At 44.0% G+C, this 24,341-nt stretch overlaps 3 protein-coding genes across 4 annotated transcripts in view; all 3 read right to left on the bottom strand.

Annotated features, from left to right (window-relative positions):
- LOC308582131 (ovomucoid-like) overlaps positions 1–24,341 on the bottom strand; it is a 331,104-nt gene that overhangs the window by 298,725 nt on the left and 8,038 nt on the right. The gene's annotated exons all lie outside the window — the stretch shown is intronic.
- On the bottom strand, positions 1,378–11,252 carry LOC308582129 (ovomucoid-like). The gene is made up of 4 exons (XM_081185007.1): positions 11,044–11,252; positions 8,738–8,763; positions 2,860–2,990; positions 1,378–1,559 (listed from the first exon to the last, which is right to left on the bottom strand). The coding sequence occupies exons 1-4, from the start codon at positions 11,105–11,107 to the stop codon at positions 1,514–1,516; spliced, it is 267 nt and encodes an 88-aa protein (XP_081041133.1). The 5' UTR covers positions 11,108–11,252; the 3' UTR covers positions 1,378–1,513.
- On the bottom strand, positions 16,957–20,648 carry LOC308582133 (serine protease inhibitor Kazal-type 6-like). Its single transcript, XM_081185010.1, has 4 exons — positions 20,239–20,648; positions 19,384–19,409; positions 18,656–18,774; positions 16,957–17,187 (listed from the first exon to the last, which is right to left on the bottom strand). Exons 1-4 carry the CDS (start codon positions 20,294–20,296, stop codon positions 17,139–17,141), a joined length of 252 nt encoding a protein of 83 aa, XP_081041136.1. The 5' UTR covers positions 20,297–20,648; the 3' UTR covers positions 16,957–17,138.

Genomic DNA, 24,341 nt, shown 5'->3' with positions numbered 1-24,341 from the left:
TCAGCCTCTGCTTCAAGACCTTTGCTTAAGGAGAAACAAACACTGCTCATGTAGGGAACTAGCTGCTACTAGAGCTAAGTTGTTTCTCCTAATGTTCAGCTGAAACCATCTTTTCCTTTAACCCTATTCAATTAAATATTGCCCTGTCAGGCAACAGAGAACAATTCCAGTGTCAAAAAATGGGGCGAGTGGCCGTGGATTTTGTGGATTGACACTGGAGTGCCACATGTTTAATTAGTGGTGCTTGATCTGAATTTGTTCTTACATGACTATAAATCATATACAGTGGCGGAGGAACCATGGGGGTGGGGCAGCCCATATGGAGTGCACATGTGCAGCATCTCGTACGGAGTGCGCATGCGCAGTCCATACGGGATGCCGCTCGTGTGGCAGCTCGTACGGACGCCGTGAGAGCAGTGCCCATATGGACTGCATGCGCCCTGGGCTGCTCTACAGTTGGGGGGAGGTAGGAGCCATCTTGTCACTCCCCTAAAGTGGCACCCAGGGCTGACCGCCCCCTCTGCCCCTCACTTCCTACACCCCTGATCCTATATTATATTATACTTTGTGAGCATAAGCTGTCAGCCTTCCCTTTGGCAAGAAGCACGTATATGTGCGAATTCTTCCCAGATGTCAGGAATGTCCGCTCCCCCCCAGAGCACAGGAGATTTAGACTCAGAAATTGAACTAAATGAACGAGGGGCAGCCTCTGCAGATCAGAGTTGGCTGTCAGTTGAGAAAGGGCAGTTCGACTCCCTTTCCTGGGGAAAACTCTGTTAGCTCTCGAGATGAAGAAGAGTTTGAATGCAGCCAGAGCGCAGCAGATAAGCAGAGGTCTGAGTCTGGGTCGAGTAGCAGTGAGGAGGCCAGCCTCTCAGTCCTTGTGCTAGGAGTCTGGATAAGATCAGACGGTAATGGAAGGGCAAGAGGGGAAAGGCGGGAGTTTGGCGTCCTTCCTGCTATGGGAGGGGCAAAATTTCAGACTGACCAACTATTGTAAATACGAGCAGGCGAGAAGCCGTGCTGTGGATGTGTCTTTTTTTGTAAATAAACTTACATAAAACTGCCGGAGAGTTATTACTTCTTATCGGGGCTTGGTTGCCTGCCAGAGATCATTACACCACAGATGCAACCTTCAGCACAGCTTGTCACATAGATCTCCCCCAGTTTATGAGAAGAGTATCCATGTCTGTGCTAGATTTCCTGGAGGCCTCTGCTGCTGGTGTAGAACCTCTCCATATGACCCTGGAGATTCTGGGTGTGTCAAGTAGCAGTGAAAGCACTTAACACTGAGCATAGGTCCTGGTTTAGTATGCGACTGCAAATGTTTCTTAAAAATTAATCATTCCACATAAGACTGGGAGGTCTTTATTTTAAATCAACAGATCAGGAGAAACTTGAAAAGAACAAAAGCTTGAGTGGATTAGGATGCGGCAGGATGAGTTGAAAAGAGCAAGGCAGAGCTGCCAGAGATGAACGGAACACGTCTCCATAGACCGTGTGTGGCAATGACTCAGCATTTCCCATAATGCTTAAAATGGATCTTCCCTTGATTTGCTCTAGGGTGAAAACAAGAAAATAAAACAAAGCTAATAATACTTAACATTTGCACAGTGTTTTCAAGTGTCTGACATATGCACTTGGTTGCAATCCATACAACAATCTGATCGGACACAGATGTGAAGCCTGTGGCCCTCCAGATGTTGCTGGACTACAGCTCACATCACCCCTGATGTGACCCCAGATAGGTCAGTATTATTAGGCCGAATGCTGGAAAGAGAGCTGCTTGCTTATTGCCACCTAGTGAGTTCACAGTAGAGACAACCTTCAAACCAGGAACCTTGATTTGGAGTTCAGCTACACTAGCTCTAGTGCTCTAAGTGCATAGCCTTAGAGAAAAATCTTGATTCAGTGCCTTTGCTGATCCCCCATGTTCCAGAAATGAAATTTCTGTGGGTTTAGGGATGGACAAACATGTCCATTTTGGTTTCTCTCGGTTTCTCATTTTCCCCATCTTAATTTCAGTTTTCCACATTTCTGCAGTGGTTTTAGAATTTTCTCACATAACTCATGATAATTTGCCAGCATATTAGTGTGAATCTCCACTAATGTGCACATTTTGCATGCAGTTTTGAATAACGTGTATTCTTTTTTTACAAGCAATTTCCCTGAACAGAATGCATTTCTGTATGTTACTTTCACAAATGTATACATTTTAATGTACACGTCACCCAAATATATGCATTGCCTGCTAGGAGAAGTGGTGCAGCTTAGTGGTAGAGAACCTGTTTTGCATACAGAAGATTTTAGTTCCAATCCCTGGCATTTCTAGGTAGGGCTGGCCTGGGAGAGACCTTTGCCTGAAATCCTGGACAGCTGATGCCAGTTGGTGTGTAGACTATACTGAGCTAGGTGGACCAATGGACTGGTTCTGCATCTGGCAGCTGCCTATGTTTCTAATGATGTTGCAAAATTCAGAGAAGCATGAATTTCAAAGGATTGTTGTGTTTCAGTTCACATATTGGTTTAAGAAGTAGAAATTAGGTGATTTCTCATTAAAATGCAAGCAAAATTGAAATCATTTCTCATCTCTTGTGTTGACACCACCCACTAACCTTGAGGATATGAGGAAAGGCTTGCTGGCATTGGCTCAGAGGATGACTGCCTTGAAATGTGTTATTGTACTCTGTGCATTTACTTATATGGGCATGAGAGAGCACTATTATGTACAGCTGTAAATACAACAACGCTAGCATTGAAGTCTGAATGAGTCTATCACATTATAGGAGTCATGTGCCCCCTTCACAAAAGTAGCTTATCTCTGCTTCACTTATTCAGGAGTGATATTTTCCTACTTACATGGCTGCTCTGCAAAAGAGGCATTTGTTGGTGTATGTTTGGCCATTGGAACCACATACTGGGAAGTACTCCAGGGTGCATCCTTTAGGTTTGGTCCTGTCGGAAAGCTTCATATAAGCACTGCAGTCAACCTGGAAAAGGGAAAGTTTCTCTTCTTAAAACCACAACCACTTTGGCACTGCTGAATTTAAATCCTGACTGAATTGCTCTCTTCGCCTTTTTAGCCTTGGGGAAATTATGCAAACTCCAAAGCATATGTGCTTTTCCTGGTTACAGAAAATGGAATCAGCTCAAGTAGGTTTGTGAGCAAAGACAGCACATAACCCCAGAATGTCCTGTTTTGTCAAATCAGACCCTTGATCATTTTGGCTGCCCTCTTCTGCACCTATTTCAGTATTCAGTTTAAGGAGTGGCAGTGCCAGAACTATACACTAGACCAGCAACATATGCAGGGGTTGTGTTCCATGGATAGCACATAAAACCAAAATCATACATAATCAAAACACATTGGGTGCACTGGTAGTTGTCGAAGTCCCCCCACTCCACCCCCACAACGCCTGCCCCCTTTTTATTTATTTATTATTATTTTTTGCTAGGCATGTAAACACAGAATTCCAAGTTATAGTCATGTGTTGCCTCCAATGAAGTTCAACTCAAAGTACAGTAGAGCCATTAAAATAAATGGACCTAAGCTAGTCATGTTTATTCATTTCAATGGATCTATTCTGAGGAGTACTCTAAGGAGTATGGCATTATGGAATTGGAAGTTTCATCTTTGATATCATTTATTTCCGAATGAACAGAACTTTGCCTTTTCTGTTCAGTTTCTGTTTCAGTTTCTGTTAATTGGTTCTCGTGGGAAACTTGCAGATTCTAGCTTCACCAATTAACTCCAGCTGGTGTCAATTTACTCTTGGCAGAAAGCCCAGGTCTGCTTGACCTAGAAACTACTCGCTCTGATTGGTTAACGAGCAGCACTCAACTCTGTTATCTAGGGATTGCTAGCACAGTTTGATGTGAGGTGTGTTAGGAGTTAGAAGTGCTGTGAATGGTTATGAGAGAGAAAGAGAGGGTTTATTTTGCTTTTATTTGTATGCAGAAACTCTGCTGGTTTTATTTTTCCTTTTAATAAATCCTGTAAATAGTTATTCTGAGTCTAGCTGACTAGTCATTACTGCCGCAACTAGCTTCTTCGCTGTGCAGGAAAACTCTGCTACGTTTGGGCTAAAGCCAATAGGGCTATGCCTGACACTCCAAAGTTCCATGAGGTTATGGGCATTGTGCTGCCAGCCTGAGTTGCGGTGGTGTCAGCATCAACGGCGTTGGTTCCAGTAGTTCCAGAGGTTGTTGTTCTCTGGCTGGTTCCTGACCGTGGTGAGCTGGTGACGCAGCGGACACAAGGACAACAGCTGCAGCGTGTGAGTGCTGGGTGCTGTGGTTCCTGTTTTCTCTCTCGGTGGCCGTGAGTAGCTGGTTCCGGGTTCCAGGGACATCGCTCTCAAGATGGCCTCACAACCAGTTCAGATGGCTTTTGAGCGTCTGAATGACTCCAATTACTTGCTGTGGTCGGAACGCATGCAGGCAGTGCTGCAGAGGGATCGTCTCTGGCAAGTGGTGAGTAAGTTTCCTACGAAGCCTGATGATGAAGACCTTGATAAAGACCAAAGAGCAAGGGCCACAATTGTCTTGGGGCTGGAAGATTCCCAGTTGCCGTATGTGAGGGGAATCAAGACAGCTAGAGGTGTGTGGCAAGCACTTAAAGAACTCCATGTGCGTGAGACAGCGGTTTCCAAGCTGTTCATTCGCAAGGCATTGTACAAGGCAATGTTACAGCCTGGGGTTACAATGCAGGAACACCTACACAGTTTACAGTTAAAGTTTTCTGCGCTACAGGAAAGAGACTGTGCGTTAGACCAGCAGGAGAAGGTGGCTATTATTTTGAGTTCTCTCCCGGAAAGCTGGGATAATTTAGTTTTGTCTCTAGAAGGCATGCAGGAGCGTGATTTATCAGTCAGTTACGTTACTGGGCGTTTGATTGAAGAATGGCAGAAGAGGCAAGAAAGGTCGTTGGCTGCAGAGACTTCTACTGGCGGGCGGTTTGGAAGGAGTTCTCATGCCGTGCCAGAGGTGAAGCAAAAGCAGCGTACTGGTGAGGAGTCAGCGTTTGCTGTTAGGCGTTGTTTCCGATGTGGGTCTTCAGCGCATCTAAAACGACAATGTCCGGAGTTGGTCAAGTCTCAGTTGCCGGTGCAGGAGCAGAGACGAGATCAGCAGCAGCAGCAGCGTAAAAGGAAATTCTTCAAACGAAAACAGTCGGCTCAGCTGGTGACCGGCGAGGTCAAGATTGCTGATGAGAAACAAGCGGTCTGGGTGGTCGATTCGGGAGCGTCTCGCCACATCGTGAATTCAGATGAATTGTTTGTTTCCAAGAACTCAGCACAGCGCAGCCAGGTGGCTCTAGCAGACGGAAGTACTTCCGAAGTGATTTCGGGGGGTTCAGTTTTTGTTCCTTGTCTTCGTGAATGCCTGCAAAATGTACTTTGTGTGCCATCATTAAGGAGCAATCTGATGTCTGTAGATTGTTTGCTAAAAGCTGGGTTTAAAGTGTATTTTGAAGGAGACAGTTGCATTATTAAGAAGGCTGGTGAGATTTTAGGCACTGCTAAGTCAGAGGGAGGCTTGTTTTGGCTTAAAGCAGGATCTCAAGTTGCAGCAGTAGTCAGTAAATCTCAGCCTGCAGTGAATAACAAAGCTATACATGACAACTGTGTGCACTTATTGCATAGGAAAATGGGGCATGCTTGCTGGAAAAGTGTACTAAAAATGTCTGAATTGGCTGATGGGGGTAATTTAAAGAGTTGTAACAAGTACCTTGATTGTAATGTGTGTAAAAAGGTTAAAACCCACAGAGTCTCTTACCCCAGAAGTGACAGAGTTAGTGAGTCACTGCTACAGCTGGTTCACATGGACGTAATTGGTCCATTTGCTGTAAGCAGGGGTGGATCGCGCTTTTCACTAACAATTGTGGATGACGCCACGCGTTATTCCTGGGTTTTTCCCATGAAGAATAAGGGTGACGTGTTCACTAAGTTTAAAGGCTGGGTGACATCTGTGGAAAGATTTCTGTCTGTTAAACTCAAAAGGATACAGACGGACAGAGGTGGCGAATTTATGTCAAATGCTTTTAAAGATTGGTTACAAAAGCGTGGCATTGGGCATAGAAAAACGAACGTTTTTTCCCCAGAGGAGAATGGCGTTGCAGAGCGAAAAAACAGATCTTTACAAGATATGATGTTTGCCATGCTTGATGATGCTGATTTACCCATGTCTTATTGGGGGGAGAGCATGCTCACCGCGTGTTATCTCCAAAATAGGCTCTTTCATCAAACCATAGGTACAACCCCGTACTTTAAATTGTTTCAGAAAAAACCTAAAATTGACCATTTGCATGTGTTTGGATCAAAAGCCTGGGTATTAATTCCGAAACAAATGAGGAAGAAGGGAGATCCTAAGACCAAACAGCTAGTGTTTGTGGGTTACCAGGAGCTGGGAAAAGGTTTCCGCTTTGCTGAAGGGACAAATGGCATTGTGATCTCCAGGAATGCCAGTTTTTGTGAACATAGTGGCTGGGAGAGACTACATGCCAATACTGAGGTTTGGTTTGAACCTTCCCAGGAGCTTCATGACTCTGAAGGTAAACACAGAGAATCAGAGTCTGAGGGGGAGGAAAGTTCAGATAAGAGCTCTCAAGAAAGTGGAGTTAGCCAGAGACCAGTTGCTAAGCAACAAAAGAGAGGTCGTAGTTCTGAGGAGGAAAGTGGGTCAGAAGAAAAATTTTCTCCCAGAAGATCTAAAAGACAAAACAAAGGAGTGCCTCCGGTGCGTTTTTCTCCTGATACTGCAAATGTGTTTAGTGTAAGTGCAGAACCCAAGAGTTTTCAGGAGGTGTTAAAGTTACCAAAAGAGGAGGCAGAGCGCTGGAAACAGGCAATGGAGGAAGAGATGTCCTCTCTGAATGAGCACAAGGTTTTTACACCAGTGGCAGCGCCTGAGGGGGCAAAGATTGTAGGCTGCAGGTGGGTGTACAAAAGACTTTGGCCCGGTTAGGACATATCTAGGGTTGGAAGTGTGCTGGGCCCAAGATGGCAGCTGCCTAATTAGTCAGCAGAACAAAGTTAAACAACTACTGACTACATACAGGATGCAGGATTGCAAAGGGGCAGCGGTGCCTATGGATCCAGGTTTCATAAAAACACTTCACATAGATGAGAGTCCTGAATTTGAACACCCTGATGTATATCACTCTGTAATTGGAAGTTTATTGTATATAGCACAGTGGTCCAGACCTGATATTAGCTATGCAGTAGGCATATTAAGTAGATTGGTCTCAAAACCCACACTAAATGCCTGGAAAGGGGTAAAACAAGTTCTGAGGTATCTCAAACAGACAATTGGCTATATGTTACAATTAAATTCTTCCGAGGACGAAATGTTGAGTTGCTACTGTGATAGTGACTGGGGAAATTTGCCAGATAGAAAATCTGTCACAGGACTAGTTATAATGGTCGGTGGAGCTTTAATTAGCTGGCGGTCACGCAAGCAAGACATTGTAAGTGTGTCATCAACGGAATCAGAGTACGCCGCATTGAGTGAATTGTGCAACGAGGTGATTTATTTCAAGCATTTGTTGACAGATTTAAATGTAAATTGTGGAGAACCAGTACAAGTTTACATTGATAATCAAGCTTGTATAACCTTAAGTAAAACAGAGGGTTTCAAATCGCGTTCCAAACATATCTCTGTAAAATACCAAAATGTACGTTGCTGTGTACAAAACAATGTAATCACCTGTACTTATGTGTCAAGTGAAGAAAATGTAGCAGATGTGTTAACTAAACCATTGGCAAAGATAAAGAACAAGCGTATGTGCAAGGGTTTAGGTTTGCTGGAAAAATGATCTTCTACATAGGTGTATTTGGTGTTAATTGTTCAGCAGAATCTGTGAGGGGGTGTTCAGTTTCTGTTTCAGTTTCTGTTAATTGGTTCTCGTGGGAAACTTGCAGATTCTAGCTTCACCAATTAACTCCAGCTGGTGTCAATTTACTCTTGGCAGAAAGCCCAGGTCTGCTTGACCTAGAAACTACTCGCTCTGATTGGTTAACGAGCAGCACTCAACTCTGTTATCTAGGGATTGCTAGCACAGTTTGATGTGAGGTGTGTTAGGAGTTAGAAGTGCTGTGAATGGTTATGAGAGAGAAAGAGAGGGTTTATTTTGCTTTTATTTGTATGCAGAAACTCTGCTGGTTTTATTTTTCCTTTTAATAAATCCTGTAAATAGTTATTCTGAGTCTAGCTGACTAGTCATTACTGCCGCAACTAGCTTCTTCGCTGTGCAGGAAAACTCTGCTACGTTTGGGCTAAAGCCAATAGGGCTATGCCTGACACTCCAAAGTTCCATGATTTTCAGACTCCCAGAACTATGCACTCAGCAGAAAGAATTGCATTATGTTTTGAGAGACAGTATGTCTCCTGTGACCAGTGTCTGGATGGATACGCAATCATACAAGCATATTTTGTGGATTCACAAAGAAATTGTGAAGTGTAGGACTTGTGGCCAGAATACTTAAAGCTGCCCCCACTCCTCCTGTCTGTTCTCAGAGGTCCAATGGATGTGAATTCAGGCAAGGGATCATCACATGTCTGGAACATGCATTATGAGACTTGTACTGAGAGAATATGGTAAGATTTGTTTCAGGATCTCCATTTCTCATGGTAGTGTAGTGACAGGCTTTTTATTTAGTTTCCATACAAGGGATCTTGCTCAAAAATGCTATTGCTATCTAGATATCCACAAGAAACAATCAACAGATGGACTCACCTGTGGCTCATAGGAATGATGAGCATCTGCAAAAGAAAGCAAAAAAACAACAGAGATGAAAACCATTTTTCTAAACTGAATTAAAGCTTATTGTGTAAAAGCTTCTCAATTTTATATTTTCTTTTACAGTGTGAGAAAGCAAAAATAAAACAACCTGATCCTCATTGCCCTTGGGAATACACATACAAATTCATCAAGATACATGAAATGCTGGTTCTTATGATAATAATATGAATGAGCGGAACTACCCACGCATTCACCTTTGGCACACCTTTGGCAAACCACTCAGAGCACTGTGCTAAAAGTCAGTGTTCACAGAATTTGCACAACACCAGCCTTACGTGATTGTTTGTGTGTGTGGTCCTTACGTCACCCTGGCCAGTGGCAAGCCTGGGAGGGCTGGAGAGCACAAAAAGGCCACTGTGTGTGGAGGTGCCTATGCAGAGGTCTTTGAAGGCCAGTGTAGGGAGATGGTGTAACTCTGATGATACCTCAGCTGCTCTATAAAGACTCCTGTTGTCACACTCTCTTGGCCATAGCCACCTAGCTGCGCCAATTAAAACAACTAGGATCCCTCCCAGGTGGCAGCTGCAGAGTTGTCCAGGTAGCCCTTTGCCACTGGTAACCACTCTATGTTCATTTGGTTTGTTGATGCTAGGATGATGACCTGTGGATTACAGGTTTCAAATTTTACTTTCGTTATGTCTTCACTGGGTGGTCTCAGGGTAGCTACTACCAGTCATACTCAGTTCCTTATCTGTAAAATGGAGATGAGAATACTGACGTACTTCACTGGCCTTTCAAGGGGCTACTGGTATAAGAAGCAAATGCACATCACTCTTAATGAGAAAAGTTTAGCACGCTCACATTGCTTATGTGCATTAAAGGTAACGGTAAAGGACCCCTGGCAGTTAAGTCCAGTCATGACCGACTCTGGGATTGCGCACTCATCTCGCTTTATTGGCCGAGGGAGCTGGCGTACAGCTTCCGGGTCATGTGGCCAGCATGACTAAGCTGCTTCTGGAGAACCAGAGCAGTGCGCAAAAACGCCGTTTAACTTCCTGCTGGAGCGGTACCTATTTATCTACTTGCACTTTGACGTGCTTTCGAACTGTTAGGTTGGTAGGAGCTGGGACAGAGAAACGGGAGCTCACCCCTCGGGATTCAAACTACCTACCTTCTGATCGGCAAGCCCAAGTCTCCGTGGTTTAGACCACAGCGCCACCCGCGTCCCAATGAGCCTGTCATGCAAAAAGGAAGCCCTAGGCTATCTCCTTTGGCCCTGAGACCTAAAAATAAATTTTGCCTTTCGGGCTGCATTTTCTTTTTAATTTATTTATTTGGTTTTTCAAATTACAGCTTTACAATCACATATACAACATAAAGACAAGATTCCATAGAATCTCCTGAACTTCCCTCCTCCCCTTTGTGGGTCCTATTGTTAATATAAATTCCTCCTGCATCTTTTATAATAATCCAGATCTTTTACATCTCCATTATATCAAAAATTCACCATTAAACTACAAGTGTTATTCCAGTCCTACTAACAGTTTTAACTGTTTACAATGGTTTTTAAGATAAATTATAAATTTACTTCATTCTTTTTTAAAATTTTGGTTTTCCTGATTTCTGATTCTTCTGGTTATTTTTGCCATTTTGGTATAATCCATCAATTTAATCTGCCATTAATCTGCATTTTAAAATATATCCATTAATGACATGAATCATTCTTTTCAAGACAGGTGACATTCAGAGAGCTGGGTGTATCACTGTCAAGGTGAGTGTGAGTTGTGTTGTCCTTCAGGACATAGGAAGCTACCTTAAACTGAAAGAGACCACTGATCTATCTAGTTTAGTATTGTCTGCACTGACAGGCAGTGTCTCCCCTGGGTTTTAGGATTAAACCTGAAACCTTTCGCATGCAACGCATGTGCTCTGGCACTGAGCAAAGGCATTCCCATTGGACTGCGTAACTCTGTTTACTCCCTGATCCTCCCAGAACAGACAAAAGGCACATTTAATCTAGTGTGTGTGTGTGTGTGTGTGTGTGTGTGTGTGTACATACATACATGGATAAATATATATGTAACCCACTCTAGTCTTCTGATTTTAAATTGCTTTAACTGACTTTAAGAATGTATTTTTAAATACTGTTATAACCTACCCTGGGATCTTATGGCAAAAAGTGGGTAAGAAATCTTAATAATTATAAAGAAAATAATATAGCAACTACCCTTTTCATAGCTGCTGCACACTGGGTCAACATCTTCATTGAGCATGAAGTAAAAAAAAAAAATTATACTCACCTGAGGCAAAAAAGCAGCAATAGAGTCCTAGGAGGAGGAAAAGCGCAGCTGCAGCCTTCATCATGCAGACAGTGTGATTTGGTGCTGATGCTTTTGGTGGTGTCCAGTCTCCCAGTGCTCCCCAGTGATGGAATCCCTGTATTTATATATATCCAAGAAGTCTCATTCCGTGCACACTTGCAATGATGACATCTTCTCCCCCTGCCTTAATGATTTGTAGTAAATAGTAGAACTCCAAAGGTCCCGGCCTTTTTAGATATTTCTAAAGAGGTTTGGCTGCAGACCAATTTGTAGGAACAAGTGGGGCAATTATGTGCTGCTTTGTAAACATCTGAAACTCATAACTGAGATAACTTGGCCATTTCCCATGTTGCGCAGCAGGGAGACCAGAAAGAAACAACTGCTTGACAGTAGTTACAGCCACGTAGGCTGTGGCCTGTCAAAACAGCATTTGACTGCAGGAACCATAAACACACACACTGATTAAGACTGAAAGCTATACAGATGCATTCCTCTCAGCTGCATGCGTCAGAGATACCTCCCCGGTGCTATGTCCATAAATGAAAAGTAACGACCTAATAACCCGCCTAGGAAGCCTGTTGCAGAGCAAGCTGAGCATTAGTTCTAAAGGCTGGTGCTGTGTCCACTCTTGGAACAGTGGCCTAATGCTGACACTTGACTTTGCGTTACACACACACACACACACACACACACACACCCCACTGCACCAATACAGTGGCTATGCTTTTCATAGAAATGCTGCAAAGAAAGTGTGTTGGTTTGCTCCACATTCGCTTGCACGTCATTCTTTTGCAATCACCTGTCAGATGCAATGAGCTCACCATAGGTGTTTTTGAGGGCTTCCGCCATATATGGAGATGGATAACCAATCTGCTAAGTGGGGAAAAAACATGAACTCTCACCTCACCTAGTCTGAGAGTGAAGCACATGCCTGTCCTTCCAAGTTGGGGTGGGAAGGCCTGCCACTTTCTTTTGTCCTGCTTGTGGGAGTACTGTTCCCACAGGGCAAACAAACCATCTGACTTGTTGCCCCCATGGAGAAGGTACGTGTGGACGTCAGAACACAGTAACATGAAGTGGCTGGATGGAAGGGCCACTGCAAAACATTAGGTGAATTCAGTCTTTTCCCCCAGGAGGTACTCAATGGTATGCAGTACCAACACCTCTTTTTTGTTGTTAAAAAGTGTGGCACTTACTATAACAACTTTATGGTGAGTAACCAGCACCTATTTTTCTAGGGGAAAAAAGCACTGATTGTAATTACTTGCATATTTTAAATGTATTGTAGATAGTTTTAATTGCATTAATGTTTAATTGTTTTGTAATGAATTTATAGTCTATGTTTTTAGCTATACTTGTTTTTCTCTGTCTCGTCAGAGGAAAGGTGAAGCATAAATAAACATATCATCATCATAATCTAGTGCAGTGGTTTTCAACCAGTGAGCCGTGGCACCTTGGGGTGCCTTGAATGATGGTCAGGGGTGCCATGGACAACACTGACATCCATCCCTCTTTCCTTCCTTCCCTTCCTCCTCTGATGCCCTCTTGTGTCTCTGCTTCCCAAAGGCTTGCACAGCTGTTCATTGAAGCATCCCTGGCTACAAGCTCCTCAGGCAAATGGTGCCCCTGAGGCAGTGGGATGCTGGTTGTCAGGAGCTGAGGCGGCCTTGGAGTAAGCAAGCCAGCCAGTCCACCAGACCAAAGGGGAGCCTTTCCCCATGCAGGCCTGGTGGTGCCCACTGCTGCCACTGCTGCCTCCCAAGGTAAGTTGCTGGCCTCACGTTCATTTCTGCCAGTCTCTGTTGGGCCACTAAGGCTGGGGGCATCCTCCTCCCAGGCCCCTGTGGGGCAGTGTGAGGAGGACCATCTCTTTGTGGGGGAGCTCAGAGACCAGGAACAGCAGCAGTGGCTGGCCAGAGGACTCCCAAGGAGGGAGGAGAGGAGAGGAGTCTGAGGGAACACTCCACAAGGGAGGGTGTTTGAAACAGGGTAAGAGGCTGCCAGCTCTGTAGGCAAGGGGTGACATAACTGGGCTCCTGAGCCCCACAGGGGTGCCGCAGAAAGAAGGTAGTTGGTCATGGGAGCCATGGACTCAAAAAGGTTGAAAACCTCTGATCTAGTGGATCAAAAGTTCCCCATACATTTTCTAATCTGTTTAGGTAAAGAACATGCATGGTGCACCTTGCTAGAAAACAGGTTCCACACTTCTTAAGAAATATGTAGTGTTTTGAACATGTGTGCAAACTAGCAGTAACAAGAAAGCATGTGGTTCGTGAAAAGAAGGAGGCACAGCTTTCTCTAATCAGCTGAGAGTGCAGGAGGGGAATTAAAAAACTGAGTACTTCATCACAAATGCTCCCTTGCCTGTGGGCTTGGAATGCAGGAGAAAAAGCACCAAGCAAAAGTCTTTTTTGTGTAAGTGCTCTAAAACATGAGATTTCATACCTAAATGGGCAGTACCATATGGTTTCCCCCCCTTGAATATTTACAGCCCAGTCAATACATGCTAACTCAAAATTCACTCTCATTCTGTTCAATGGGGCATCATCCCAGTAAGCATATTTAGCACAGGAAGTTTCCTTATTAGACCATTGATTCATCTAGCAGCAGCTTTCCAGGGGGTTCAGGGGGGGTTCTCTCCCAGCCCTCCTTGGAGATGCTGGGGTTGAAGCTGGGACATTCTGATGCAAAGCAGATGCTCTGCAACTGAGCTATAGCTCTTCCCTTCAGTGACATTTGGGTGTGTTTCAGTCCTGTGTCTGACTCTTTACTGAAGGAGTGTCTCCATCCCCATTGTTCAGCTCAGACACTGTGGTCCAGCTCCAAGGGCCTTCTGGCGGTACCCCCATTGCAAGAAGTGAGGTTACAGGGGACCAGGCAGAGGGCCTTCTTGGTAGTGGTGCCCGCCCTGTGGAACGCCCTCCCGTCAGATGTCAAGGAAAGAAACAACTCTCTGACTTTTAGAAGACATCTGAAGGCAGCCCTGTTTAGGGAGGTTTTTAATGTTTGATGTTTTATCGCTTAAAAAAACCCAGAGTGGTTGGGGGAACCCAGCCAGATGGGCGGGGCAGTGGCGTAGCTTCATGCTCTGGCACTGGGAACGAAGAGCAGGTGGGGGTGGGGCTGGTGCGCGTCCTGGGGGGGGGGTGTCACCCGCAGGAGTGTGGTGCACATCCTGGGGGCATGGTGTGCGTTATGGGGGCAAGGCGCCCAGCGCCACGGGGGGGGGGCAGCTGCAATGGAACCCTACTGGGATCGCGCTGCCAGGGGTGGTGCACTCCCCCCACGCCCTTCTTCCTCTGACAGTGGGGTAGGGTATAAATAATAAATTATTATAATATTATTATTAATTTCTTTCCCATGATAGCCACATGATAATCCTACCTACTCCCACCCCAAGCATATTTTGCCCCATGAAGAATGAAATGTAACAACAAGAACGTCCTCCTCATCTAGCAGGTAGTTGGTTTAAAGCAGAAATTACGGTGAACCAAACATTGACATTTTGCATGTTTGAAGACATACCGTTAAAAAAAGTGTTCAGATTTGGGATGCAACCATACATTCAGCTGCACATTGTGTGGTCCCCATTTTAGGGGGGGGGGGAATATTACTAATATTCCTAAAAATGTTACTGCTGTCTGAAGTCTTTTCTGCTCCTTTCTTTATTAGAAGGGAATGGAGGCAGAGTGCATGGCTTCAGATCAATGGCACCAGGATATCTTCTAAATGCCCTTGTAATTACAATAATATAACCAGTGTTGCCTGAAGCTGGGAGATGAAAATGATAAATAAGGCACCTCTCTGGCAGAGTGATGCAGTGGAAAGTCACAAAAAGATTTTTGAACTTCAAGCCAGCTGCTTCTGCTTCTTTTCTTTTCCCCCTTGATGTAATTAATATCAGTGGGACCTGAACTGCAGAGAACCCTGTGGCGAAAACTCTCCTTTAACAAGTGCTTTGCATACATTTATTGCCCGTGTTGCCCAAACTATGCATTGTCTTCAGTGCGTCTGGCAACTAAAACAACACAACCTCCAGTCTTCCGATTGAAAACGTTGTTTAAATGGTTTTACCTGTATTCTCTTTGCCTTCAAGTTATGAGCAGGACTGGGTGAGGTTTGTCCCCTGGTCTAGCCCAATAGGCTTGGAAGTGTGCAAGAAAGTGCTTGCTCTCCTTGCCCACCCAACTTGTCTACAATTGTCCTTACACATCTTTGGGTGTGTGTGGGTGTGGGTGTATATAAAATTGAGAGCAAACATGCCAAATATCCAATGGCCAGTTACTGGGATTTGTTTTATGGAGACCAACTTTATTTTGCCTATGCCCTTTGGATTTTACATGCACAAGGTGTATTTCAACCCCACATGGGCATGGAGAGACATCTAGAGTAGGGCAGATACGCAAGAGAAGTGGGGAGCTGGAGTCAGCTCTCTCTCTTTCCTTGGAGTGGGCTGGACTCAATGGGAGCTATTCAATCTAGCCCAAAGTCAGTTTAAAAAAATAAAAATAAAATAGGGCTATCTGAGAAACATGCATATGCATAGAATCATAGAACTGGAGAGTTGGAAGGGACCCTGAGGATCATCTAGTCCAGCCCCCTGCAATGCTGGAATGTGAAGCTGTCTCATATGAGGATCAAACCTGCAACCTTGGTATTATCAGCATAGATGAGCTATGCATGACATGGGATATATATTAATGCAAAATCTGGTGCTGTATATGTGCTTACAAGGGGTTTTATTGTGTTTTTATATGTGCTGGAAGCTCATATAATTTCATATAATTTCATCTTGAGCAGCTGTGGAAAGGGTGTCTGTGAATCTTTTAAACGAATAGATAATAAATCTGTCTCTGACGTTTGCTGAGAAAGACTTGTTGATCTGCTTTTCAGATCTGAATATCAGGATTGTGTTCGATGGTGCTGGGTCATCTTGCCTGCAGGATTAATAGGGCAGTTTCTTTGCTCAATGGGTCACCAAAGAGGGTTTAATGCCACGGATATGAAACACACCTACAGGGCGAGATTGCAAAACTGAGGACTTTGGAATTTTCAGTTGATGTTGAAAACCTGAAAAGGAACTTTTGTGCTAGAGAAAAGCTATTTAGAAATAGTTTTGTTTTGGCTGTGAGCACACTTTGAATCCAGAACAGTGTGTGTGTGTGTGTGTGTGTGTGTGTGTGTGTGTAATATATAGTGAAAACTCGAAGCTACGAACATGAGTTTGGCCAAACTGCGGGAGGCAGTGGAAGACAGGAGTGTCTGGTGTGCTTTGGTCCATGGGGTCACGAAGAGTCGGACACGACTAAACAAGAAGAAGAAGTAGTAGTGGAAAAGGAGCTTCAAACTAGTTTAGACTGGCAGATTTGGATCTTCAGATCTGCTCAAAAAGCAAGCTCTGATATTAAGATGGCCCCTGGCTCCAACAACTCTAACTCTCTCTCTCTCTCTCTCTCTCTCTCTCTCTCTCTCTCTCTCTCTCATTTTCTTTTGGGTCTTAACTACCGTATGTTGCTGCCACTATCATCATTCTGGCTGTGTATTAGGAAAAGGAAAAAAGAGGCAACACAGACACTGAATTATGTGCAGACCTGTGTCGAGCCATGGTCTCCCGAACAACATGCCCCACTCCCAATTAACCCCATGCTCCTGAATTTTCAAATTACAGAAAGTATTCATAGTTTTATCTTGCACCCAACATAATACTCTCAGAAACTTTTTGCACGGAGAGTGTTTGCTCCTTTCCAACAGACATTTTATGAGAGTGAGAGAGATTGGAAACAGGGAAGAATGTGGACTCACCAGTCAATGGAGCCCCCTAGTGAATATTAAGTGGAACGTATCCTTTGCATCATTCTGAGGCTTCTCATTGTACAAAGAAGAGCCAAAACATTCTGCTGAGTTTTGCTTTATTGAAGATGTGTGCTGGAGACAGTAGCATCACCAGGAGCCCAAAGCGGGGAGGGGAGGACAGCAGTAATGACAGCTCACACCCCTACATAGAGCTTCTCTAAGCGTTCACCAGTACAGCGTAGAATATGACATCTTAGTGTTCAGCTGCAACAGTGAAACCTTCAAGAGCATCTTCCCATGTGCAGGAGACCGAGACTCCCATTACTTTTCCTAGAAAAATAGGATTTACATATGTAAATTAAAGCCATTAGTCTGTGAAGAAACAGGATTATACATGGCAGGAACTGATAAGTAGACATACCAGTCTACTTATGGAAGGCCAAGTTCAGAACTTTTAAGGAAGAGAAAATTCCTGACTTAATTTTCCTTCACTTCTCATGTTTGATTTGTAGGGATCCTGATTGTGAGATGCTGAAATAGTCTTATTTTGTACCTATATCATACCCTCCAACATGTTGAGGCCAAAAACTGGGACGGGCATCTTCCCGGCTGCATTCCTGCACGGTCCATGTGACATCACAATAATGTGTGTTTTTGGGCGCCCTACTGAGAGCAGGGTACCCAAAAATGGGATGTCCTGATTTAATTGCTATATGTTTATTGAGAGGAATAGCAGTAAGTAAAAACAGACCAGTCCATTTAACAGCAGGAAACCCCCTTGACTGCCAATAAGGGCCAGTGCAGGCCCTATACCACAGGCAACTCAAGCAACTGTTAAGGGCAGCGACATTTTTAGGGATGCCAGTCAAACAGTGCACAATCTGAAAGATGCATCTTTCACATATCTATTTTTTCTCTACATCAAAGCAACACATTTTGTGTGCCAAAGCTAAACTCTGACTCGTGCAAAAAGAATACCAATAGTAGAAATGGGCAATATTTGCATGCAGAATTTTTTTTTATCATTTATTTTTTGTCTGCCAGTTCTGGTGAGGGGCAAAGAACTCCGCAAGGCACAGAGCCTCACCTTCTCATGACTGGAAAGCCTTTTTGACTCCCATTTCACCTCATCTTGACTGTGCATTCAAGGGCCAGAAAGCTGTATCACATCATACACTGACTGTCTCTCAGTCTTGCTACGATAGGGAGAGTTGTCACCAACAGCTTGGAAGGAGCCAAACAACTCCCTCTTTTAATCCTCTTGTAGCTGATGCATCATGCTGGGAAAACTCCCCTACCTTGTTTGCATAGTTTGCATCCTTGTAAAGTCTTAACCCATAGAACAGCAATCTCTTGTAAACCCAGGTTGGTTGGTTGGTTGTTTTTTAAATACCAGTAGGAATCTCTCTGATTTGGCTCTAATATAGTCTCAGAAGATCACAAGTACATTCACTTGTTGAATGCTTAAATGTGTGAACCCTATTCCAACATTGTATAGAGGCGAATTTCTTCCTGACTTCAACAAGAAACTAATTCCTAGCAAGGCTGGATTCATTGGGGGGTCTCTGGGCAGAAACAGAAAGTTGGTGGAAACATAATTTCCATAAAAGGAGAGGACATGCAAATCTTGAAAATAAGTTTCACTAACTGTAGCATAGGGGTAGCCAACTTACAACAGAGAACATACATCAGCCAGTGGACATTTTTTCAGTCCCCAAGCCTGGAGCTGACCATGAAAGCAACATAACAGTTATACTTTCATCCGCTGTGCGTATAGAGCTCTCTTCAATATACTTACTCAACTGCCTTGCAAAAAGCACACTTGTTTCCGTAGGTCTGGCCATCTGTGCCGCAGTGAGGGTTAGATTCCCTGGTGCAGTATGGTTCATTGTTATCAAACTCACTGCAGTCAATAGCCTAAAGGAACAAGAAACAGCCTTTAAGTGATAGTTTTCTTTATAGTTCAGAGGCGCCAGATTCTCAAGATGACTGAGGGGGCCTGACAGGATGTCGCATGATGTCCTGATGCTGCGTATGTAATGTCGCGAGGAACTAGGGGCAGAGCCAACTCCCATCTGAACACTGAGGGGGCCAGCTTCCTAAAAAAAAAAAAAAATAGTCGTTCCCCCCGAAACTGCCTTGATCCCTAGGAATCTGTGCCCATGGTCCTATTAGTCCTGCCATTTTGTACTCATGACAGAAACACGGGCCATTCCACATACCAGCTTAAACAGTTTTATAACAGCCAATTTTGAATCAGGATAGCCTAACCAATGTTGTCCATGCCCCTTAAAATTGCTTTCCTTGATCAGAAAACTTGGCAGAGCTATGTTCTATTTGCCCCTTCCCCAGATGCTAACACAAAGGGAGAGGACAGGTGTGTAGGACCATGGGACTGGCGAACAATCCCTTTCAGGGTCAAGATAGGACCTCTTCTCTTCACAGCAACCTAATAGTAAGTCTAGATGTGAAATGGGGCCATATACAAGCAACATCCCAGGAGGAAATAAAAACAGCTGCACTGACCTCTCCCTCACGTTGACTGGTAACATCTGTAACAGAAAGGAACAGCAAGGCTTACTAACATATTATAGAACTAATACCGAAGGAGTAATAGAATCAGAATATTGTATGTATTTATAAACTGCACTTTATAAACTTCACATTCATGAAAATATGACAGGGCAGTGTACACCATACAAAATTGCAAGAGGAGCAAGAAAAGAATATTGCAATTGCTGCTCAAAGTTTCTCTCAAGTTAGAAAGACTGTCATTATTAGGTACACATAATATTATACAAAAATGTATTTATTTACTTTGTTAAGATTTTATCCTCTCCTTACTTCCAAAGGAGCCCAGGGTGGTATAAACATTAAAAAAAAAACAACAATCCATTTGAAGCAGCCATATAAAAGTACAATCAGTAAAACTGTTTAATCATGTTGTCGTACGTGACCACTAAACCGTACTTGGCTTGGTGTGTGCCAAGTTGTACAGATCTGCATAAATCTTACTTGTATTCCCAAGAGTGCGTGGATGTCAATCTGCCTGATCAAGTCATTGGGTATTGTAAAATAAAACAATGAGGAACAGCAGTTATGTCAGATATGGACACCAGAATCTGGATAGCTGAAGTTTACACAGCTTACAGTCTTATATAGGTGAAATGCTCAGGTGATGATGCTTTCAAGCAAGAATTGTCTTATCTTTTAATATCCCTACTGGTGTTGTCAACAGAAGCACAATTCATTTTACAACAAGCGGTAGAAGGAAAATATTCTGGTACACTCTGGGATAGCACCTCTCCCTCTTGGGAGCAGTCTTTTATGGAGACTGAGGCTGTTTTTTAAACACTGGAGTCCTCCTTTTTTCTCACTTACCTGAGAAGAAGCAGAATACAGCCAGGCTCAGTAGCACAAAGACACCTGCAGTTTTCATAGTGCTCCTATAAGTTGGGTTCAAGTCAAGCGGATGGGTTGTCAGTGCTGAAACTCAGGGGAAGCTCTGACCCATCAAACTCTCCATTTATTTATATGCCCAGCACAGTAGGCCCCACCTGGTGAGAAAACATCTTTACCTTCTTTTGAGAGCAACCATTGGCCCAAGACACCAGCAGATGTTTATGGGGTTGTCACATCCTTTAGGCATGCTGCTATATCCACAACAAGCCCAGACTACAACAATAATTATGCGAGGCACTCCTTGGAGCTTGTAATTTATCCATCAATTGCTACTTTCCATTTCCTCCCTAATCATAGCCTTCTCACAGCTTGGAACTTCCCAGCCAGTCACCCAGCAGGGCAACAGCACTGGTGACATGGGATTCTTACCAAGTCCTTGCAGTGTAGATTCAACATGTTATGAGTTGTTTCTTAATGGGCACAAGAAAGATAATAATAGAAGGATTGAGATTTGGAGGACATAATGGCTCCAACACAGCTTTCTATTTTGGAAGCAGAGTCTAAATTTGTTCACGAGAAGTGTTGGGAGAAGGCAATATAAAAGAGCACGACTTCATTGCTGCTTGTGGAGTCTCATAGGTTACATGTGGTGCTGCTGCTGCTGCTGACACTCCTTTGGACTTTTTAGACTATGAATGTCAGTTTTGTTTTTTCAATTCTACAAAGAGATGAAAGGACGTTATAGGTTTGTTCCTAAACAGGGAGTCCCTGTGGTCCAGCAGGGAACCTCAGAATGAACCACAAATGGTAAGCTGTAGACCCAGATTTGCTACTCATGCTTTGGATGGTCAAAATGTAGGGTTGCTGAAAATAAAATAAAATTCTGAAGCTCAGCATCCTCACTGGCTAGAATGGCACAGCAACCTTCATCGGCCTGGTGCTCTCCAAATGTTCTAAACTACAACTTTCATCAGCACTAGGCAGCATGGCTGATGGGAGGGAAGTCCAGAACATCTGGAGGACTCCAGGCTGGGGAAGAATACATGATGGTACTTAAGGAATACCTCTCCCCTTACTCCCCTTACACATTTTGGTTCATAGAATCATAGAATCATAGAGTTGGAAGAGACCACAAGGGCCATCGAGTCCAACCCCCTGCCAAGCAGGAAACACCATCAGAGCACTCATGACATATGGTTGTCAAGCCTCTGCTTAAAGACCTCCAAAGAAGGAGACTCCACCACACTCCTTGGCAGCAAATTCCACTGTCGAACAGCTCTTACTGTCAGGAAGTGGTTGTCTTGATGTGTGACTTATGTCAAGTGTAGGGTGGCCTATTTTACTGGACTGCCCTGCACTTGGAAGGCTGATTCATCTTCAGTCCTGGGAAGATGGTTTCAGCAGATATTTGGGGGAGATTACTATATTTGAAGGTGACTTCTATTTTTGAAGGGTTGTTTAAAATCGAAGCTTTGAATAAATATTGGCAGGGTGAATTTTAACATGGATCCTTCCTGTTCAACAAAGAATATCCATTGTAATGCTTGTGGCAGATCAGAAGACTCATGCTGTGACTCAGATGTCGAGCAGTGCACACTTTGCATATAACATACATTATACTGACACTGAAATGAATGAAGCTGGATTACAGCAAGGACATTGAAGGTGTTTTATGTGGTTCTTAGAGGGCAAGATGAGTCCGCAAAGTAAGGCTCACCTTACCTAGCTCAAAAGCAAATGTACAAACAATTTAGGTTGCAAAACATATACATAAGCAGGACCATCAGTGCAGGATTAAACCCTGTGGCGGCCCCTAGGCAGTTGAAATCTTGGGGAGCCCTTTGCAAATGATCTCCTAATATGTGTTTGTAATTTTCTTTTGAGATCAAATCAATGTTATTTTGATCCATTGTCGTAGGACCCCTAAAAGGTGTGGGAGCCATAGGTAACTCGCCTATTTGGTAATCCGGCACTGGGGACAATCCACTGGGAGTTTCTCTTGCTTGAGTTCCACTGCAATGAATGGGAACTGTGCTAGAACATTACTGCCTCCTTCCTCATCTCCCATTCATTTCAGCTGGAACTGTGCAGGGAAACCATCGCTGTGTCCACCATTACCTCATACCTTCCAACATTTCTTCAATGAAAATAGGGGCATCCTAAGGAAAAGCGGGACATTCTGGGATCAAATCAGAAACCGGAACAGCTTCTCTAAATATGGGACTGTCCCTGGAAGATAGGGATCCTTGGAGGATCTGTTACCTAGAACGGATTGTCCCATATCAGATTCACTGAACTACTAGCCTGTTGTGCTCATAGTGTCCACACCAGTTTTAATTCATTGGTAAAATATCTTCTTCATATTAGGGTAATGTTTCAAGGAGCCTAGAAGCCAAAGAGGGCCACCTAAATGAACAAATCTGACTTCCAAAGGCTTAATTAATTCAACTCAGTACTGTTACGATTGGTAATATGGCTTGCTCAGAAGAGTAAGGCTGAGTTCTTATCATCTCAGAGTTGTTCACCCAGGGACTCTGCATAGATGAACAAGGAAATTCCAGAGTGTGTCCAGCCCTCTATCCCCACTTTTTATTAACTTGGAGAGAACTTGCTCTCTCACTGGACACCCCCCCCCAAGCCAAAGTAGAACCTGTGGGCTTTCTGAATGTATTTGGCTGACCATTGCAAACACTCCAACATCCTGAGTCCCAAAAACAGGGACGCACGACTTCCTGCCTGTATTCCCGCATGTGTCACATGACCCACGTGAGATCACAGAGCCCACATGTTGCCCAAAAGACATGCATTTGGGGGCAACACACGAGATCATAGAATCTTAGAGTTGGAAAGGACCCCAAGGGTCATCTAGTCCAACCCCACATAATGTTGGAATCTCGGCTAAAGCATCCATGACAGATGGCCATCCAACCTTTGCTTAAAACCTCCAAGGAAGGAGAGTCCACAATCTCCCGAGGGAGTCTGTTTTACTGCTGAACAGCTCTTACTGTCAGAAAGTTTTTTTCGAATGTTTAATAGGAAACTCCTTTCCTGCAGTTCAAGTCCTACCCTCCAGAGCAGGAGAAAACAAGCATGTTCCCTCTTCCATGTGACAGCCCTTAGATATTTGAAGATGGCTATCATATCTCCTCTCAGTCTCCTATTTTCCAGGCTAAACATACCCAGCTCCTTCAAGCGCTCCTTGTAAGGCTTAGTTTCCGGACCCTTGATCATCCTGGTTGCCCTCCTTTGTACACATTCCAGCTTGTTAACATCCTTCTTAAATTGTGGTGCCCAGAATTGGACACAGTATTCCAAGTGTGGTATGACTATTACTTCCCTTGATCTGGACACTATAATTCTGTTGATGCAGCCTAGAATAGTGTTAGCTTTCTTTGCTGCTGCATCACACTGTTGATTCATGTTAAGTTTGTGGTCCACCAAGGCACCAAAACCATGGCCCTGGAAAAAGCACCGGGGGTGGGGTGGAGAGAGAGATCAACACAAAGTTGAATGAGATCTCAGCACCCAAAATGGCCTTGCTTACTTTTGGATGAAACTCTAACCCTTCTGTTGTTAGGTGTGGGAAAGGTGTGGCTTTGATGCTACTTTTTAAGTACTTTGAAGGAAAACAATGATCTTAGAAGAGAACAATAGACATCCAGTCATTCAGTTTGATGTACAACAAGCACTTCATGAGTGACATGTTCCCAAACTGGAAAAGATGAAAGAAAGGTGCTACAGGCTGATTTAAATGTCATCATGTGTATGTATGTACAGCTTGTGTATATATAAAACACACACACACACACACACACACACACACACACACACAGTGGAACCTCAGGTTAAGTACTTAATTCGTTCCGGAGGTCCGTTCTTAACCTGAAACTGTTCTTAACCTGAAGCACCACTTTAGCTAATGGGGCCTCCTGCTGCCGCCACCCTGCACTATTTCTGGGTTAGCGGAGTCTGTAACCTGAAGCGTATGTAACCTGAAGCGTATGTAACCCGAGGTACTACTGTATATACCCAGCTGGTTTCAAGGGATGAGAGGGGGGAAATGTCCTCCCCTGTCCTCTCTG

Source organism: Podarcis bocagei, assembly GCF_964188305.1.
Source record: "Podarcis bocagei genome assembly, chromosome: 2".
Taxonomy (NCBI): Eukaryota; Metazoa; Chordata; class Lepidosauria; order Squamata; family Lacertidae; genus Podarcis; species Podarcis bocagei.
This window is presented reverse-complemented; position numbering and strand designations above follow the sequence as displayed.

What these genes read in the sequence shown, in the direction of transcription:
- LOC308582133 (XM_081185010.1), bottom strand. Translation starts at nt 20,296, where the DNA reads ATGAAAACTGCAGGTGTCTTTGTGCTACTGAGCCTGGCTGTATTCTGC. An exon ending in TGTATTCTGCTTCTTCTCAG is followed by an intron (nt 19,410 to 20,238) that starts GTAAGTGAGAAA and finishes TTTCTGTTACAG; the next exon opens with ATGTTACCAGTCAACGTGAG. An exon ending in GCTTTTTGCAAGGCAGTTGA is followed by an intron (nt 17,188 to 18,655) that starts GTAAGTATATTG and finishes CTATTTTTCTAG; the next exon opens with GAAAAGTAATGGGAGTCTCG.
- LOC308582129 (XM_081185007.1), bottom strand. Translation starts at nt 11,107, where the DNA reads ATGATGAAGGCTGCAGCTGCGCTTTTCCTCCTCCTAGGACTCTATTGC. An exon ending in ATCATTCCTATGAGCCACAG is followed by an intron (nt 2,991 to 8,737) that starts GTGAGTCCATCT and finishes TCCCTTTTCCAG; the next exon opens with GTTGACTGCAGTGCTTATAT. An exon ending in CTCTTTTGCAGAGCAGCCAT is followed by an intron (nt 1,560 to 2,859) that starts GTAAGTAGGAAA and finishes TTTTCACCCTAG; the next exon opens with AGCAAATCAAGGGAAGATCC.